At 34.9% G+C, this 20,271-nt stretch overlaps 1 protein-coding gene and 1 pseudogene across 1 annotated transcript in view; one reads left to right on the forward strand and one right to left on the reverse strand.

Annotated features, from left to right (window-relative positions):
* Positions 1-182: 182 nt before the first annotated feature.
* On the reverse strand, positions 183-3,368 carry LOC127094701 (E3 ubiquitin-protein ligase ORTHRUS 2-like; annotated as a pseudogene).
* Positions 3,369-6,820: 3,452 nt separating this feature from the next.
* Positions 6,821-20,271, forward strand: part of LOC127094702 (uncharacterized) — a 53,888-nt gene continuing 40,437 nt past the window's right edge. Inside the window, exons 1-5 of the mRNA XM_051033497.1 lie at positions 6,821-6,911; positions 7,084-7,856; positions 8,052-8,235; positions 8,346-8,447; positions 8,607-9,493. Coding sequence (XP_050889454.1) covers positions 6,821-6,911; positions 7,084-7,856; positions 8,052-8,235; positions 8,346-8,447; positions 8,607-9,493 — 2,037 coding nt within the window. The remainder of the gene's footprint in view (positions 6,912-7,083; positions 7,857-8,051; positions 8,236-8,345; positions 8,448-8,606; positions 9,494-20,271) is intronic.

Raw genomic sequence — 20,271 nt, forward strand, 5'->3', positions numbered from 1 at the left:
AATGAAATGACTCAAGTTTTCTTGTGTAAAAGAATACCAATTCCCAAATATAGTAAATATCTTCTTAAACCTCAACAAGTATAATGCAAATCCAAAAAAAAAAACCATAATTGCAAGACATTCGTTTCCTTTCCAGTTCAACATCATTAATATGTTTCTCCACCATCTATACAGTCTTGGCATCAAAAATCTCTATGGAGGGATTTTATGATGTTCATCATGTCTGTGTTAACCTATTAAAAACCACAAATAATAAGAAAAATAAGACTTTTTTTTATCTCACTAAATAATTGAAAGAAAACACATACACTGTTAATAATACTAAATATCAAGAGATATGCAACAAAAGGATCAAACATTATCAAATGCATATGTGACCAATATTAAGTATGAAATAATTTCCAACAAAACTTGAAACATTAATAAATGTAAATAAATTGTCAAAATTGAATACCTAAAGACTTTATAATAAACACTAAATTCCACACAGAATTTCATATTTTTAGATAGATTTAAAAGGAACTTCAATAAGGATAACACCAATCCATTTTTTATTTGGTTGTTGCAAATATAAGTCCTAATACTGAAACTCATAAATCACATTACAAATATTCAATGCAATCCAATGGCTAAAGATAACGCTAAAACTAATAACGCCAACTTCAAAGTGAAATATCAAGGTAAACCATTTATTTTAAAGGAAGTTCAACATTACCTTTAAAATCTTAAGGTAATCCACGATGTCAGTCGAACATGTAGGATATTTCATGATGTTTTTCTTTGGCCACAAAGAAAATCCACTTTGAGAGACCCTCTCCCTTATATAACTTTGGCTTGAAAACACACCTTCCAAGAAGACTTTGCAAAAGTTGTGAGCATATGGTGTAGTAAGAGGGAAAGCCAACACCTTGTGGCCGAGATTGCAACCAAACTCTACAAAAACATTAACTTAACAAATTCACTACAATATTATTCTTACAACAATAACAACATCTAATTAAAAAGAAACAAGGTGAATAGTTATCACCAAGGATCTTATACCTTTCAAAAGCTTATCCTTGATTTTTGAGGACACTCTTCTTGCTTTTGCCACATCAACTTTTATTTTTGTTTCATCGATAGGATTCACATTCACTAGTTTCTTACTTAACGGTGGAGGCTTCTTCCATAGCCAACAATCTTTTTCGTCCTAAAATTTAGACAAATGCACATAGTTATAGATCTTATAAGAACTATGACATTTGACTATAATTTGACTGTATGAGCATCAACTCACCCTTTATTCGACTTTCGACTATGTTTGGCATGCAACTTTGAGTATTTCAGATGTAAAGGAATTTTTTTACAAAAACATAAGCTTAATGATTGTGATTATCATTTCTTATAAAGTATAAAAGTAATATTTAAGAAAATAAATAAATGTAATAAAAAGAACTAAAATAAATCCTTTATGGCATCAAGAAATCTAAGGAAAACATATCAGTAGAAAACACCACTTACATCAAAGCCCCATGATGGATCACCATTCCTTTCAGTAATATCAATTGCATTGTTCAACTCCTCAACTATAGGTAGTGGATAGGGACGATCTTCGGATAATTCACTTCAGATCAACAAAATGAATTTAAGGATCATGTTTTATACCTCTACTTGGATTATTTGTAAAAATACACAAGACACCAGGAATAAAATTTGCAAATAACCAACCTTGTCCATGGAGCAGGCTCATTGTCACACCTCACAAACAAATATCTACAAACCTTGTGACCCTATGAAAAATATACTTCCAATCAATAATAAAGTGTGATCAATTGATAATTTGTTAGATATCAATCAATGTACTTACATGCATAAATGAAATGGATAAATATTACAAACAAGAACCGTACTTGCTTTCCAATTTTGCGCCACCATTTTTCAGTTCTATAAACACCATCGTATCGCACTCCTGCGTTGGATGCATAACAGAAGCGTTTCTTCGTGTGGGACCTAAACTAAATTAATGGATTTACAATCTAAATACCATATAAGTTTACACAAATCTGTGTAAAAATTCATCACATATTATAACATTGAAATTTAAAACTAAACTATTAAAGAACAAAACAATTGATTTATAATAAGACAAACCTTACAACACGAACAAGATAACCTTTTTCGCAACCGAGTCTTAAAGCTTCATTCTTTCTCTCAGATTTTTTATCAAAGGACTGATTTTTGTTGGTACGTTTGTTACCACTAAGGTCATTTCCACAACTTCCACTATAAAGAAACCAATTACCATGATCTATCTCATCAATGTAACCACCAGATAGAGCAACAAACTGAGCACCATAAACACTCTGACTAGCAATCCTGGAATCATGGGGAAAATGAGCACCCCATTGGATACATTCCATCAAACCCTCCCATGTATCACCAACAAGAACCCCCCGTTTTCTTATTGGATCATTCTCAACAACAATGGGTCCAAAATGATCTTTTGAAACCGTCACAAATATCTTTCCATGAGCAACACTCTCTGATATAGCCATTTGAATGGTGGTCTCCAATTGTGCATTGATTTGTGGATCACTCGCCATATTGCTGGAATTTTAGCATTACAATTTGGGTAATTGTTTTTTCCTTGCTTAATCCATTTCTCAAAACACTTCATGCAAAAATTGTGCCCACATAGTGTCTGAAACCCCAATAACGACAAATAATAAATTTCAATTTTAAATATTAATTCTAATAAGACCAAATGTTTAATATATTTCAGTTAAGATCAAATTGTTTAGAGAACCTAACAAAAACAAATTTAATTTGGTTGTCTGAAGATTCGATTTCAAGATTTAAATATAGTGTCACGGAAATTGTCAAATAATTAAAATAAAATAAAAATATTTCTTTAATGGTAAAGAGAAAATATAAATAGGGGAAATGAAAGAAACTAACAGTGGTATCTCAGGCAAGTGCAAGCAGAAAGTGCAGTTAAGCTTACTATAGAAAATGCCATACAAGTCATTATATTTGTTGTTGTTTTCAAAAGATGGTTTAGAAGGTCCATCATAGACTTCATGACTTTTCTTGGCCCTTTCTTCACTAGTGAGTGAAGTATCATTCTCGTTGGCGTAGATGGTGGAAACAAGACTACAAGTGATAGGAGGAGCAGATGCATCGGCGACGTGGTTGACATCCACAGGTTGAGAGTAATCAGTCCAGTTCCAATCAAAGATTTTCAAGGGACGGAGAGGTAAACATGGAACATGCCATGGTGTTGCATAAGTTCTGCAACTAACAATTTCACTTTCTAGAGACTAATGGTTGCAGATCATACAAATGCTATCAGATTTGCAAGGAAGTAGCTTGTTGTGTTGTTGCACCATTTAGGATAATATGAAGTAATTAGTTTGGCTTAGTTATTTCTCATGGTTATAAAATTTTACGCTCTTTCTCTTTTACCCCACTTTTTATAGTTGTTTTTTTAGACTTCATTCTTATCCTTTTTTTTTTCATATGTTTTTCTTCTTTATATATATATATATATATATATATATATATATATATATATATATATATATATATATATATATATATATATATATATATATATATATATATATATATATATATATATATATATATATATATATATATATATATATTTTACGCTCTTTTTCTTTTCTCCCACTTTTTATAGTTGTTTTCTTATACTTCATTCTTATCCCTTCTTTTTCATATATTTTTCTTCTTTATATAATTTGACTATTTAAGGGAACAATTAATATCTATACCTATAGATAAAGAGGATAGATGAAAATGGTATGACATTTTTTTCTTCCAATTTTATCCTTTATCAATTGTTATAATTACTATTAATTATTAACTTTAAAAAAATAAATAAAAAGAAAATCATTTATTAAATATGTAACCTCCATGAACACATCAACTAACTTCCTCCAACACATCAAATATACTAAATAACTTTCTCCAACACCACTATATATGATAACTGCATATGTAATAAGAAGATAAGATGATACATGTTTAGAATGGATCAAAGAGAGAGAATAATGATTTCAAAACATCAATGCATAAAGGAAATATATATTTATATAAATAGAAGGAAACTATATATTTCAAAAATAAAAACATTTCTTTCTTTCTCTCTTTTTTTTCTCTCTCTCCTCACGAAAGTTAGGAGAGAAATTCCTATCCATACCAACCCCACCTTTGTCTCCTTCCTCTTTTACTATATATCTCTCTTCCATAACCAAATCATTTTTCCAAATTCATCTTTTCTTCATTTCTTTTCTTCTGTGTCATAGTTAAGTAACCTTCCATTAATGTCTTAAATCGAGAGTGAATACACACTTCTCCTTTATTCCAAATCAAATATCATATTATTCTCATTTTTTCTCTTTTCCGTGTTGTTTAATTTTTTTTATTCAATCTTTTTTCATTCTCAAAATATTTCACAAAACCACATATATTTTCATTGTTTTTGAAGAACTCAGCTTCGATAATATTGTGGAGTTTTAATTTTAATATTCAAGATGGCTACTATCATATAATGAATTTGAGTGCTTCTTTTGAGTAAAATCTATAATAAATTTAGCGTCTAATTGCCTTTGTAATTTTAAAAGTATAAACATAAAAAATAACTATATCGTAAGTCCACTACAAATTACTATCCAATAATGATATTTTACATAAAAAGTTTTTTTTACGGATAATGTCAATTGAACTACATGAAACAAAGCAAATTGAAATTTGTGATCATTCCATCATTTTTGTTTTGTTTTATGACAAGAGTTTTAATACTATTTTGGATGAGATACTTGATGATAGATTTTTACAAATCAAACATTTCTAAATTTACCATTTGTAAATGTTTAACCACTTTTATGATAACTTCACTTCCAGTTTCCTTTCATTTATTTTACATTATAATTTTTTAAGTTTTATTTTTTCACTCTTTTCAGCCTTTGTAGTTAATATATTTATATTTTTTATTGTTCAAAATCTGTTTTTTTTCTCCTTATAATATATCAATAAGTTAGTTTTTTTATATAAATGATATTTCCATAAAATAAGACTTTTATTTCTTATCAACTGCATAGACATTTAAAAAACTGTTGTCATCTCACATCTTTATTTTTTTTTTTTATTATCTTAATTGCTTTCAAAAAACTTGCAGTAAGAATAGGTCATGGGAAATGTTTAGAAGAACAAAAGTTATTGTATGATTATATCAAAATAACTCACTTTCGATTTGTATTTACCTTTATATTTGTTTTCAGAGATCTTATATCAAGAAATACCGCATGATTAATGACAACCACCACCTTATCAATTTGCAAGTCTTGAGAGACATCAGGAGTAAAATTAGATTACAAGTGAATTTGTGTTCTTGGATTTTAATACTTACGCTTATTCATAGAAGGTAAATCCAACCACCTTATCAATTTGTATTTACCTTTATATTTGTGTTCTTGAATTTGTTGTTTGAAAATTTTAGAGTTTTGACTATCATACAATGAGTGTGTAAATTTAATGTTTAGAATGTTTGCTCTTCAACTATGATCTTTATTTTAAAATACAATAAAAAAACAAATTTTAGAATTTTTGCTCTTCAACCATTATTTCACTAATAATTTAATTATTGCAATACAAAGTTTATTATGCATTATTAAAATACAATTATTAAAATAATTTAAATTAATCTAAGCTTCAAATTATGAAAATAATTATTAAAATATGACACTCTACTAATTAAATGGGTAATTTAATACTATAATTATTAATAAATGGGTAATTTAATACTATACTTATTAATAATTGTGAGTAATAAAATATGCGATAATAATTTAATAATTATTTTCATAATTTGAAACTTATATTAAAACAATTATTATTTCACTGCAACACTTATTTTAATATATTTTCATAATTTGGTATAATCTTTATTTTGAAAACAAATTATAGTAAAAGATATGCATGAAATATAAATTGTAAATTTAAAAATATAAAAAGGTAATTAATTTTATTTAGTCTATAATATGTAGTGATTGAAGAAGAAAATTTATATCAAATCATCTTCTGATGATATATCAGTTTTCGATCAATTGCTTTTGCAGAGGATTCAGTATAGTTTTCAGTTGACAATTACATTAATAAAATGGAAAATAATACCCATCAAATATAAAGTCAACAACAGAGGTCAAGAAGGACCGAAAATGAAAGGAAGAGGAGACAAAATATGAGCAACGAGCAGAGAGAAAACAATTTGTTGAGACGACGTGAAAATTATAGGCGGCAAAAAAAGCAAGAGAAACAAGCTCAAACATCTCGCTCTATAAACAGTCAGTCGAGAGTTCCATTTTAAAATTTTACAAATATGACTTTCCCATGATCACACTTTCAAGGAACTCATGACAGTGAAGCTGACCCAAGTAGAATTACACATGTTAATGATGTTGCACTTGGTTGGTGATGATCAATATATATATATATATATATATATATATATATATATATATATATATATATATATATATATATATATATATATATATATATATATATATATATATATATATATATATATATATATATATATATATATATATATATATATATTACATTTCATAATTTTGTTCGCTTTCGTCATATCTCATTTTATGTATTTAAACCCGCAGATCATAATTGCACATCACCTAATCAATGAAACAACACGAGTCAATCCAATACAGGTATAAGTGATATAGTTCTAAGTATGCGAGTATTAATTTTTACAAATGTATATATATTAATTATTATTTTTGTATCAGATGATATGGATGTTGATGAAGCTTTGGAGGTTGGAGTAATATCATATGTTAACATGGACGGCAGAGAAAATGGTGCATTATCACGTCGTCCTCAAGGTATGTTCATAAAACATTTGCTTCAAATAAATGTAGCCTTTGCTCATGTGACATAACATTTAAAATCATGCAATATTAAAATATAATAATTGAGGCATCTTGCATAGATTTTTTATTTGTATTTTAGATTTTAGATAATATTTAGTAATCAATATCAAACTCCTTCTTGTAGAATCAGGACATGCTTTTCGAGCAAAGCACAATATTGCTCGAAATTTCAAAAATAATATGATGATGGCAAAATCCCGGTTGCCTCATCCAATTACCTGTAGACACTGCAATGCAAGACTGTTTCATCATGAATCACGTGACACGTGTTGTAATGGTGGAAAGGTATCATTCTCACGAGTTGATGCTCCTATAGAATTGCAACAATTATTTTTGGATGGTTCAGCTGAAGGAAAACATGTTAGGCAACATATTCGAAGTTATAACCATGTCCTTTCATTCACTTCAACTGGTGTTCACGTTGATGAGAACATTCTTGCATCTAGTCATGGTATATACACATTTCATGCTCAAGGTGCTTTTTACCATAACATAGGAGGTTTCTATCCAAATGAGGGTGGCAGGTCGTATTTCTTACAACTATACATCTACGACACCAATAATGAGCTACATAATAGAATGCAGGAAAATCCACAACTGCATCAAAATGTAGTTCACAAATTACAGAAAATGCTCCATCAGTTTAATCCTTTTGTAATTAGGTTCAAGAAACTTTCAATACTTCCAAATATCAGTGAATGTAGCCTCATACTTAAGGAGCGTCCAAGTAATCACCATCAATACAATCTTCCAACTGCTGAACAAGTTGCGGCAATTATTGTTGGATGTGATGCAGATTCTATGGATTATGGAAGGGATATTAATGTCATTCGTTGTGATGGAAATCTCAAGAAAGTTCAAGAGACAAAGGGATATTATGATCCTTTGCAATACTCTGTATTGTTTCTATTTGGGACGCATGGTTAGGACATCAACACAACAAACTGCAATGGACGAAGAGTGTCATGTCGAGCATATTACAGTTACATGCTTTAGGTAAATTTGGATTAATTTTAGTAGATAATCTACTTAGCTAAGCGTTGTTTAAAAAACTTTACATTTAGCACCGACATTTTTTTCAATCAACTGTAGATTTGCCCAAATGATCAATCAATGTTGTTAAATGCGGGTCGACTGTTGCAACAATATGTTATAGACAATTATGTCAAAATTGAATCAAGGAGATTAAGTTGGATTAAAGAGCACCGAAGTGATATACGTTCTGAATTGTACCAAGGTTTACATGATGCTTTGCATGTTGGTGAAACTAATGCAGGTACAAATTCATATAGCATAAATATACAGTTTTAGATTAATAATTAGTTATACTTCTAATGCTAATAATTCATATATTCTAATACTAATGCATTTCATGAATCATCGTAGAGAACATTGGAAAAATAAAAATATTGCCATCATCATTTATATGCGATCGTCGAGACATGACACAACATTATGAAGATGGCATGGCTATTGTTCTTAATGGAGGTAAACCAAATATTTTTCTAACAATGACATGCAATCCTTCTTGGAGTGAGATAACATAAGAGCTTTTGCCTTTTCAAACACCACAAGATCGTCCAGATTTGCTAACAAGAATATTTCATTCGAAATTTGAGAAATTGAAGGATGATGTTATTAATAAAGGAGTCTTGGGTAAAGTTAAAAGCTACATGTATGTCACTGAATTTCAAAAGCGAGGACTGCCGTATGTGCATATGTTGTTGGTCTTAGAAAGTAACGACAAGTTGCGTGACCGAAAAGATTATGATAGTATGGTAAGAGCAGAAATACCTAAATTAGAATGTGAACCACAGTTGCATGAAGCTGTTGTACGACATATGATCCATGGACCTTACGGCATAATCAACCGAAAGTCTCCATGTATGAAAGACGGACATTGTAAAAAAAGGTATCCCAAACAATTCTTGGATGAAACACGTCAAGGCACTGACTCATATCCCGAGTATAGGAGAAGGTTTGATGAGTCTGTATCATTAGATAAAGATAAGTCTGTCAATAATAGATGGGTGGTTCCTTATAACCCTTGGTTACTGTTAAAGTATGAATGTCACATCAATGTAGAGATTTACAGTAGCATTAAAAGTATCAAGTATCTATACAAATATGTGTACAAGGGCTCTGATCGTGTGGCTATGGAGGTTCATAAAGGATCATACATGGATGAAGTTCAGCAATATGTTGATGCAAGATGGATTTGTGCTCCCGAGGCATTATGGAAAATATTTCGATTCACTCTTTACCAATTATATCCTTCGGTTGAAAGATTGCATATCCACTTGCCGAACCTCCATCAAGTGCGCTTTTATGATCATCAGCAAATTGCAAATGTGTTAAATAATGAATGCAACTCCAAAACAATGCTCACACAATTCTCTGCATTGAATCTACGAGATCCACAAGAAAGAAAGTATCTGTATAGAGAGATTCCAGAGCATTATTGTTGGAACAAGCGTGTTATGGAATGGCATCGTAGACGGTCAACAAGAAAAGTTATCGGGAGAATCTATACGGTATCACCTGCGGAGGGAGACAAGTTTTACTTGCGACTGTTGTTATCTCATGTCACATGTCCAACCAGTTGGGAATATCTTATTACAAATAATGGGATGACTTTCAGTACATTCAAAAAATCAGCTGAGGATAGAGGATTTCTAGAGACTTGTAGGTGTTTAATTGGCTGCATTATATGGTAAAACACTAGCTGGATTCTAATGTCTTGACTGATGTCATGACATGGTGTGTATGTGTGACTGCATTGTAGGTTAGAATATCTAACTGTACTCTGATGTCTTGACTGATGTCATGACACACTTGAGTAGTTACTGCAGGATTAGCTAATACAAGATTTATTGAATGTCAAACTGGATACTGTGACATTCATCCCTGTCAGCAGATACTGAGGAATAGAACAGAGCTCAGTATTCATTTGCAGTCTGGTTATCAAGGAAGAACCAGACCTGGCATAAGGCCTACTATATGAATGTCAAACTGGATGTTATGACATTCATCATGGACAGTATATACTGAATAATAGACAGAGTGGTGTTCTGCTACACTTCAGTATGTTTCTTAGTCTGTTCTTCAAGAGGATAATAGAACTGACTTAAGGCCAAATGTGTAAATGTCAAATTGGATACTTTGACATTTATTATTGTAAGCTATTACTGTAGTATGGTCATTTTGGTCATGTACAGGTCAGCAAAATTGTACAGTTTGTTTTCTGGAAAAACAGACTCAGCATATGATCCTTGATGTCAAGCTGAATGTCGTGACATTCATTCCTGACAGCATATGCTATATTGTAGGTTGTTTAGTTTTCTGTTTCAGCTTTTTCTCAGGCTATTCTTCAGGGATTCAACAGCTTAGAGAAAATCCAGGAAATCAACAACCAAGCTACATTTAATGAACCTAACAAATAGCCTATTTGTTAGTAACCTAGATGTTGAATTTATGGGAACTCGCGTGACCTTAAATTCAGGAGAATACAAGTGCAAAAGCCCAGGTACTGCAATATAAAAGGAAGTCGTTCCTTCATTCAGTTTCGGGGATTTTGAGGCGTGAAGATTAAGTGTGTCCATCATACTTCACTGCTGTATTTTTGTGAGTCTTGTATTAGACATATCTTGTAAGCCAAGCCTTTATCACGTTGATGATTGCTTTGGCATAGGGTGTTCATTGAGTTGTAAGTGTTGTGTCGCTCAAAGCTTTTAAGCGTGAGTGCTGTGTATCTTGATTAAAGCTGCTAAGCACAATCAAGAGTTGTTTGAAGTGTGACTTCAAAATTGTCTTTAATATTGATTAAAGGTAGTAATCACTGAGGTGATTGAGGGGAAGTGAGTAGGAACTCTGATCTTAGAGTAAGATTGAAATTGCATTGGGTAGGGATTAAGTGACAAGTTGTAAACGAGTGAGTTTAGCTTTGAATTAATACTACTAATAATGGATTTCCTCCCTGACTTGGTAGCCCCCAGATGTAGGTCATGTTAGACTGAACTGGGTAAACAATTACTTGTGTTATTTACTGCACTTACTGTTAAGTTCTGCATAATTCTTGTCTGTGCAGAATTGGATGTCATAACAACCCGTGTGACATCTAAAGTCTGATAACTAGAATTTCAATTGACATCAGAGCAGGCACCCTGCTTGTGAATTTCTGGGTGAGATCTAGGGAAGTTACTTTCTAGTACCATGGACAAGGATATAGGACACTCAAATAGACCACCCATGTTGGATGGCTCTAATTATGATGACTGGAAGCCTCGTATGATAGCCTTCTTAAGGTCTCTAGATAGCAAAGTCTGGAGAGCTGTCAACAAAGGATAGGAGCATCCAATGAAGACAGGTGAAGATGGAATCAGTGTGCAGATTCCTGAAGAAGAGTGGGACAAGGAGCAAGAGGCATTAGCTCTTGGAAATTCCAAGGCCTTGAATGCATTGTTCAATGGAATCAGTAAGAACATCTTCAGGCTGGTGCACCACTGTGAACTAGCTAAGGAAGTTTGGGATACCCTCAAGGTAACTCATGAAGGTACTTCCAAGGTGAAGATGTCCAAACTTCAGATGCTGACCACCAAGTTTGAAAATCTGAGGATGAAAGAGGATGAGACTATTCATGACTTTCACATGAATATTCTTGAAATTGCAAACACCTCTGGTGGACTAGGTGAGAAAATGGCTGAAGAGAAACTTGTAAGAAAGATTCTCAGGTCCTTGCCTAAGAGATTTGCTATGAAGGTCACAGCCATAGAGGAGGCGCAGGACATCTGCAATATGAAGGTGGATGAGCTCATTGGTTCTCTCCAAACCTTTGAAATGGGCTTGTGTGAGAATGCTGAAAAGAAGAACAAAAGCGTAGCTTTTGTATCTAATGCTGAAGAGGAGTCAGAAGTAGGATATACTGAAGGTGATGAAAGTATATCAGAAGCCTTAGCCATGCTTGGGAGACAGTTCAACAAGTTCGTGAAGAAGATTGATCAAAGAGGGAGACCAAATGTCAAGAACATCCCGTCTGACATCAGGAAAAGATCAACTTCTGAAGAAAAGTTCAACCAAGGCAAGGGAATCCAGTGTCATGGTTGTGAAGGGTATGGACACGTCAGAGCTGAATGTCCTACTTATCTCAAGATGCAAAAGAAGGGGCTAACTATCACATGGTCTGAAGGAGATTCTGAAAGTGAATCTGAAGGAGAATTTGCCAAACATGTCACTGCACTAACCAGTGTTTGTGCCTCTGATGATGACTCAAGTGCAGATGAACTGACCGTTGATGAACTTGCTGCAGCCTATAAGAAGCTGTGTACCACCAGTGCAGATGTCCGTGCACAAGGAGAAAAGCAGAAGAAACTCATCAAGGAACTGGAAGATGAGAGGCAGAAGCATCTGACAGCCATAGAGGGTCTAAATGGTGAGATAGTCTTGCTGACCTCCAAGCTGAATCTGATGACTAAATCCATCAGAATGATGAACAAGGGAACTGACACCTTGGAAGAGATTCTAAAGGTGGGACAGAAGTCTAGAACCAAATCTGGCATAGGATTTGGGAAAAGATCCTCAGCTGAACACAAACGCCCAAAGGCTAAAGTTCAGAAGTTCAAGCAGAAGTCAAAGCCAATGTCTCAACATCGGGGAACTAAGATGAATAATCATCAGAAGAGGAAATACCAGGAGTGGAGATGTCACCACTGTGGTAGGCTTGGACATATAAAAGCCTTCTGCTACTGGCTTCATGGTTTCCCTAACCAAACCTCGCATGTCAGGCCTAAGCACAAGACATATAAGCGCTATGTCCCCATCAAGAAGCAACAATGGTATGCTAGGTTAGCGCACACAGCTCTAAGGGCTTCTACCAGAGAAGACTGGTACTTTGACAGTGGATGCTCAAGACATATGACTAGTATGGAAAATCTACTGGTGGATATTCAACCTCACACTACCAGCTATGTGACCTTTGGTGATGGTGCCAAAGGAAAAATAAAAGGTGTGGGTAAGCTGGACTGCTCTAGAGTTCCAAAACTGAATAATGTGCTGTTAGTAAGAGGACTGACTGCAAATCTCATCAGCATAAGCCAACTGTGTGATCAAGGGTTCTATGTTCAATTTACTAAGGAGCTGTGCATTGTGACAAATGGTGACAATCAGGAAGTTATGAGAGGAACCAGGTCCAAAGATAACTGTTATCTATGGGAACCTAAAGTCTCTAACTTTTCCACAATATGCTCCTCAGCCAAGGAAGAACAGGAGGTGAAGCTGTGGCATAGACGTCTTGGACATCTTCACCTACGGGGAATGAAGAAGATTATATCCAAGGAAGCAGTTAGAGGAATTCCAAAGCTGCTTATTGATGAAGGAAGAGTCTGTGGAGAATGCCAGGTGGGCAAGCAAACCAAGATGTCACATCCGAAGCTGGGACATCCTACAACTTCCAGAGTTCTGGAACTGTTGCACATGGACTTAATGAGACCTATGCAGGTTGAAAGTCTCGGTGGGAAGAGATATGCTTACGTGGTGGTTGATGACCATTCCAGATACACGTGGATAAGCTTCTTCAGAGAGAAGTCAGATACATTTGATGTCTTCAAAGACCTGTGCATCAGACTTCAAAGGGAAAAGGACAGCTGTGTGGTCCGGATTAGGAGTGATCATGGTACGGAGTTCAAGAATTCCAAGTTTGATGAGTTCTGCTGGTCTGAAGGAATAAGTCATGAGTTCTCCTCCCCTATAACTCCCCAGCAGAATGGGATAGTTGAAAGAAAAAATAGAACTATTTAAGAATCTGCCAGAGCAATGATTCATGCAAAGAAGCTCCCCATGCACTTTTGGGCTGAAGCGATGAATACCGCGTGCTATGTTCACAACAGAGTCACCTTGAGAAAAGGAACCTCCTCCACTCTATATGAAATATGGAAAGGTAGAAAACCCACAGTGAAGTACTTTCATATCTTTGGAAGTAAATGCTACATTCTCACAGATCGTGAACAGAGAAGGAAGCTGGATCCCAAAAGTGATGAGGGTATATTTCTAGGATACTCCACTAACAGCAGAGCCTACAAAGTGTTCAACTACAGGACCAACGTCCTGATGGAATCCATAAATGTTATTGTGGATGATAAAGAGGAAAGGATCGATGTCATAGAGGATGTTGAAACATTCCTTGACAGTTCAACTGACATTCCAGTCAAGTCTGAAGAAGTACAGGAACCTCCTCCTGAATGTGAAGTAGATGCAACCACCAAAATGCCATCTATCAGAATTCAGAAAGACCACCCTAAAGATCTTATCATAGGGGATCCTAATAGTGGTGTGACTACCAGGTCACGGGGAATAAGCTCAAATTCCTTCTTTGTATCCAAGGTTGAACCAAAGAATGTGAAAGAAGCCCTGACTGACGAATACTGGATCAATGCCATGCAAGAGGAACTTGAGCAGTTCAAAAGGAATGAAGTATGGGAGCTAGTTCCAAGACCTGAAGGGACCAACATCATTGGTACCAAGTGGATCTACAAAAACAAATTTGATGAGAAAGGAGTAATTACTAGGAATAAAGCAAGACTAGTAGCTCAAGGATACACTCAAGTTGAAGGGGTTGATTTTGATGAGACATTTGCTCCTGTGGCTAGACTTGAGTCCATCAGATTGCTGTTAGGGGTAGCATGCATTCTGAAGTTTAAACTATTCCAAATGGATGTGAAGAGTGCATTCTTGAATGGCTACTTGAATGAAGAAGTCTATGTGGAACAACCCAAAGGGTTCTGTGATCCTAACCAACCTAAGCATGTATACAAGTTGAGGAAAGCCTTGTATGGGTTGAAACAAGCACCTAGAGCATGGTATGAAAGGTTGACCGAATTTCTGACCTCAAATGGATACAGAAAATGTGGAATAGATAAAACCTTGTTTGTGAAGGATGAAGACGGCAAAATCATGATTGCTCAAATCTATGTGGATGATATAGTCTTTGGTGGTATGTCAGAACAAATGGTAACACATTTTGTTCAACAGATGCAATCTGAGTTTGAGATGAGTCTGGTTGGGGAACTAACCTACTTTCTTGGAATGCAAGTCAACCAAATGGAGGACTCTATGTTTCTCTCCCAAAGCAAGTATGCCAAAAACATCGTTAAGAAGTTTGGTATGGATAATGCTAGGCACAAAAGGACTCCTGCTCCTACTTATCTGAAGTTAACCAAAGATGATGGAGGGCCTAGTGTTGATCAATGCTTGTATAGAAGCATGATAGGCAGTATACTATATCTAACTGCAAGTAGACCTGACATTTCTTATGCAGTTGGAGTGTGTGCGAGATACCAAGCAGAGCCTAAGGTGAGCCACTTGAATCAAGTCAAAAGGATCCTCAAGTACATCAATGGGACGTGTGACTATGGGATGCTGTACTCACATGGGTCTGAGCCTGTCCTATCTGGGTACTGTGATGCTGACTGGGCTGGAAGTGCTGATGACAGAAAAAGCACATCTGGAGGATGTTTCTTCTTGGGAGACAATCTCATCTCTTGGTTCAGCAAGAAGCAGAACTGTGTATCCCTGTCCACTGCAGAGGCTGAATACATAGCTGCTGGAAGCAGTTGTTCCCAACTGGTGTGGATGAAACAGATACTCACTGAGTACAATGTCACTCAAAATGTCATGACATTATTCTGTGATAATCTCAGTGCCATCAATATTTCCAAGAATCCCATTCAACACAGCAGGACCAAACATATTGACATTAGACATCACTTCATCAGAGATCTGGTGGAAGACAAGGTGATTACTTTGGAACATGTAGCCACTGAACTACAACTGGCTGACATATTTACAAAGGCTCTGGATGCTACTCAGTTTGAAAATTTAAGGGGCAAACTGGGAATATGTCTCTCTGAGACCTTATAGCAACCAATGATGTTTGGAATGTATTTATTGGAACTATGTTCTGATTGGTCAACAGATCATAGCTATACCACTTGCAACAAGTGTGGCAACAAGAGGGTAAGGAGACACCCTAACGTGAGAAGGCCTATGCACCTGCAGGAATTCAAGGACGCTGTTCATGCAGGAGTGGTTCTGGATGTCAGAAACAAAGTCATGGCATCTGATATGGTTGTACCTACAGTAAAGCAAAAGTGGGTGATTACTTGATCAAAGCTGTGAAGCAAGATCAAGTGGGTACTAACTTGGTTGAAACTGTGAAGTAAAACCAAGTCTGTAAGTCTGTCATTTTTCTCTGTTTATGTTGTTGGCTTTGGCAACATTTTTGACAAAAAGGGGGAGTAACAGGTGATACCCCAGACAACAGATTGGTCTGTGACAACAGACGTTCATGACAGACTCGAAGATTCCTCCCCTGCAGCTGATGTGTGTTGAAGTTTTGTATTTAACTTCTGCTCCTCTGTATGTGTGCTGCTTTGTGAAGTTTTTATTTAACTTCAATGTGTGTGAGTGTGCTGCCACTCTGAGTGTATTAGCTAGGTTTATTTCCTGCTAGATGTGTGATTCCGCTGCTATGAACTCTGTTATGGGGATCAAAGTGTTTTAGCCAAAAATTTGCCAAAGGGGGAGTTTGTAGGTGTTTAATTAGCTGCATTATATGGTAAAACACTAGCTGGATTCTAATGTCTTGACTGATGTCATGACATGGTGTGTATGTGTGACTGCATTGTAGGTTAGAATATCTAACTGTACTCTGATGTCTTGACTGATGTCATGACACACTTGAGTAGTTACTGCAGGATTAGCTAATACAGGATTTATTGAATGTCAAACTGGATACTGTGACATTCATCCCTGTCAGCAGATACTGAGGAATAGAACAGAGCTCAGTATTCATTTGCAGTCTGGTTATCAAGGAAGAACCAGACCTGGCATAAGGCCTACTATATGAATGTCAAACTGGATGTTATGACATTCATCATGGACAGTATATACTGAATAATAGACAGAGTGGTGTTCTGCTACACTTCAGTATGTTTCTTAGTCTGTTCTTCAAGAGGATAACAGAACTGACTTAAGGCCAAATGTGTAAATGTCAAATTGGATACTTTGACATTTATTATTGTAAGCTGTTACTGTAGTATGGTCATTTTGGTCATGTACAGGTCAGAAAAATTGTACAGTCTGTTTTCTGGAAAAACAGACTCAGCATATGATCCTTGATGTCAAGCTGAATGTCGTGACATTCATTCCTGACAGCATATGCTATATTGTAGGTTGTTCAGTTTTCTGTTTCAGCTTTTTCTCAGGCTATTCTTCAGGGATTCAACAGCTTAGAGAAAATCCAGGAAATCAACAACCAAGCTACATTTAATGAACCTAACAAATAGCCTATTTGTTAGTAACCTAGATGTTGAATTTATGGGAACTCGCGTGACCTTAAATTCAGGAGAATACAAGTGCAAAAGCCCAGGTACTGCAATATAAAAGGAAGTCGTTCCTTCATTCAGTTTCGGGGATTTTGAGGCGTGAAGATTAAGTGTGTCCATCATACTTCACTGCTGTATTTTTGTGAGTCTTGTATTAGACATATCTTGTAAGCCAAGCCTTTATCACGTTGATGATTGCTTTGGCATAGGGTGTTCATTGAGTTGTAAGTGTTGTGTCGCTCAAAGCTTTTAAGCGTGAGTGCTGTGTATCTTGATTAAAGCTGCTAAGCACAATCAAGAGTTGTTTGAAGTGTGACTTCAAAATTGTCTTTAATATTGATTAAAGGTAGTAATCACTGAGGTGATTGAGGGGGAGTGAGTAGGAACTCTGATCTTAGAGTAAGATTGAAATTGTATTGGGTAGGGATTAAGTAACAAGTTGTAAACGGGTGAGTTTAGCTTTGAATTAATACTACTAATAGTGGATTTCCTCCCTGGCTTGGTAGCCCCCAGATGTAGGTCATGTTGGACTGAACTGGGTAAACAATTACTTGTGTTATTTACCGCACTTACTGTTAAGTTCTGCATAATTCTTGTCTGTGCAGAATTGGATGTCATAACAACCCGTGTGACATCTAAAGTCTGATAACTAGAATTTCAAGACTGATCATAGTATTCGTGATTGTTTGGTTGAGGCTACGAGTCTCCGAATGCCATATGCTTTACAAAGGTTATTCGTGACGATTTTAATATTTTGTGAACCTACTGATGTTAGAGGCCTTTGGAATGAGTTTTTTACACCTATGGTAGAGGATTATTAAACAGCTAACAATGTTATGGACAAAAACATATGAGTTTTTTACACATATGGTAAATGACCTTAGACAAAAAATGTCACTATTTTTTAAAAGTCAAAAGTATTTTTAAACAATTAAAAATATGAACAAAAACATTTAATTAATGAAAAATAGCAAAATTAATCCTAAAAATAATTTTAATTCAAAATACGGAAGAGGAAAATGTTTAAAGATTTTTGGTGAAAGTCCCATATATTTTGGATTAAAAATGAAATTAATATGAATTAAACAAAATAAAGGGATTAAATGAAAAATCAGAAAATGTAATAAAATTCAAAAAAACAAGGCCCATCAGATCTCCCTCATTAATTGAGGTGGCAAATCCGATGGTCACGCTGGCGCTATCCACGATAGACAAAGTCAAACGCGTCACACCAATGGTAATCAGAACCAAGGGCCAAGATTAAAACATTTTGAAAGGATCTGAAGGTTGGGAACACGCCAACACACCACCGGAGTTGACGCTCCGGTCATCTTCTCCGACGATCCTCACCGGACTGGATGACCACCAACCATCACCAAAATGGAAAACAAGGACATGATCTTAATGAAAAATGCTCAGGAGCTCGAATCTGGCCTCAATTCTATCCAATTCCAAGTATATTGAAAGATACAGGGATTTGAATTTTGAGGATCATGATCTGACTTGCTTCGATTTAACCTCAAAACAACTCAATCTTCTTGCCTACATTGGTAGGATTTCAGCAAACCAACAATCAATCAAAATGGATGAAAAATGAGGGAGAATCGAAGAAGAAAAGTTTATGAAATATCACCTTCGAGGAGCTTCAAATTAGCTTGATCTTGCTTCCAATTTGACTTGGCTTGACTCTAGAAGATTGCAGAAGATGATATTGATGATTAAAAAGCTTGGACTCTTGGAGTTTCAATTCCAAAACAGAATGAGAATTGAAACTCGATTTCTCAAGAAATCTTCAATATTATCCTTTCAATGGGGTTTGGGAGAGAATGGGGACGATTCTTGGGCAAGAGGATCCCAATTCTGATCACCAAGGGTATGTATTTATAGCCATGTTCATTTCTTTTCACACCTTTTGAATTTTGGCCAAAAATAGAAATTGAAGTGCATGCTTGCATGGGCGTGTGATATGACCATGAGTTGATGTAATCAGATCCAAAAATGATCATGATTGATGATGAAAGTATAAAATGAAGCCATGCATTTGAAATTGGGAATGATCATGTGATTTATCCATTTTAATCTTGTATCATGATGAAATTTAAGGTGGAAGTTTGAGAAATCAAACATAATTGAAAATTTTATAAGTACCAAGTCAAATATCCACTTCTTCCACCTTGAATAACTTTTTCTATGAGTTTCAAATAGAAAACATTCATTCATCAAAATTGTAGCTCTTTCAATACTATTAAATTTAGTCATAAATTGGACCTTATTTGGATTTGGCATGAAGGAGTTATGCATTTTAGAAGTTGAGGAAAATTGCTTGTTCAATGGTAATGGCCCAAAATGACCTATAATGTTTCCTCTTTGAACATTCCCTTTAAAGTTGAATTTGAAATTTCACAAAGACTAAAAGTTGGATAAGACATCTTGAATTTGATCATGAAACTTGGATGTCCTTCATATCATAAAAATTGAGAACGTTACGGTCCTTGGAAGTTGACCTCCTAACTAGGGTACATACAAAATGACCTATAATGTTCCACTATAAAAAAGTGACTTTCCAAACAAAACTAGCTCTTGATGTAAACACGAAAGTTGTTTGAAATGTGACAAAGAGTAAGGTTTATCTTATAATCATTTTCATATGACAAAAATTGTAGGATATAGGGTCTAGGGAACCCCAGTTTTGACCAGTTGACTTTCTCTAGTCAACCTCCTTGAACCAACTTGCAAATTTGAAGTTCTCTTGATCTTTGGGACTCATGGAGGATAATATATGTATAAGATGATTTAATATTAATTATACCTTGAAATATTTGATCAAATGTTGAAGAAACTTGTTGAGGAAGTCACACAAGATACCTAGATGAATTAGGGTTTTCGAGGCAAACAAACTTCAAAATCTTGATGACTTCTTGATCAAAATGATAAAT

The sequence above is a fragment of the Lathyrus oleraceus genome, chromosome 6 (genome assembly GCF_024323335.1).
Source record: "Lathyrus oleraceus cultivar Zhongwan6 chromosome 6, CAAS_Psat_ZW6_1.0, whole genome shotgun sequence".
Lineage (NCBI taxonomy): Eukaryota > Viridiplantae > Streptophyta > Magnoliopsida > Fabales > Fabaceae > Lathyrus > Lathyrus oleraceus.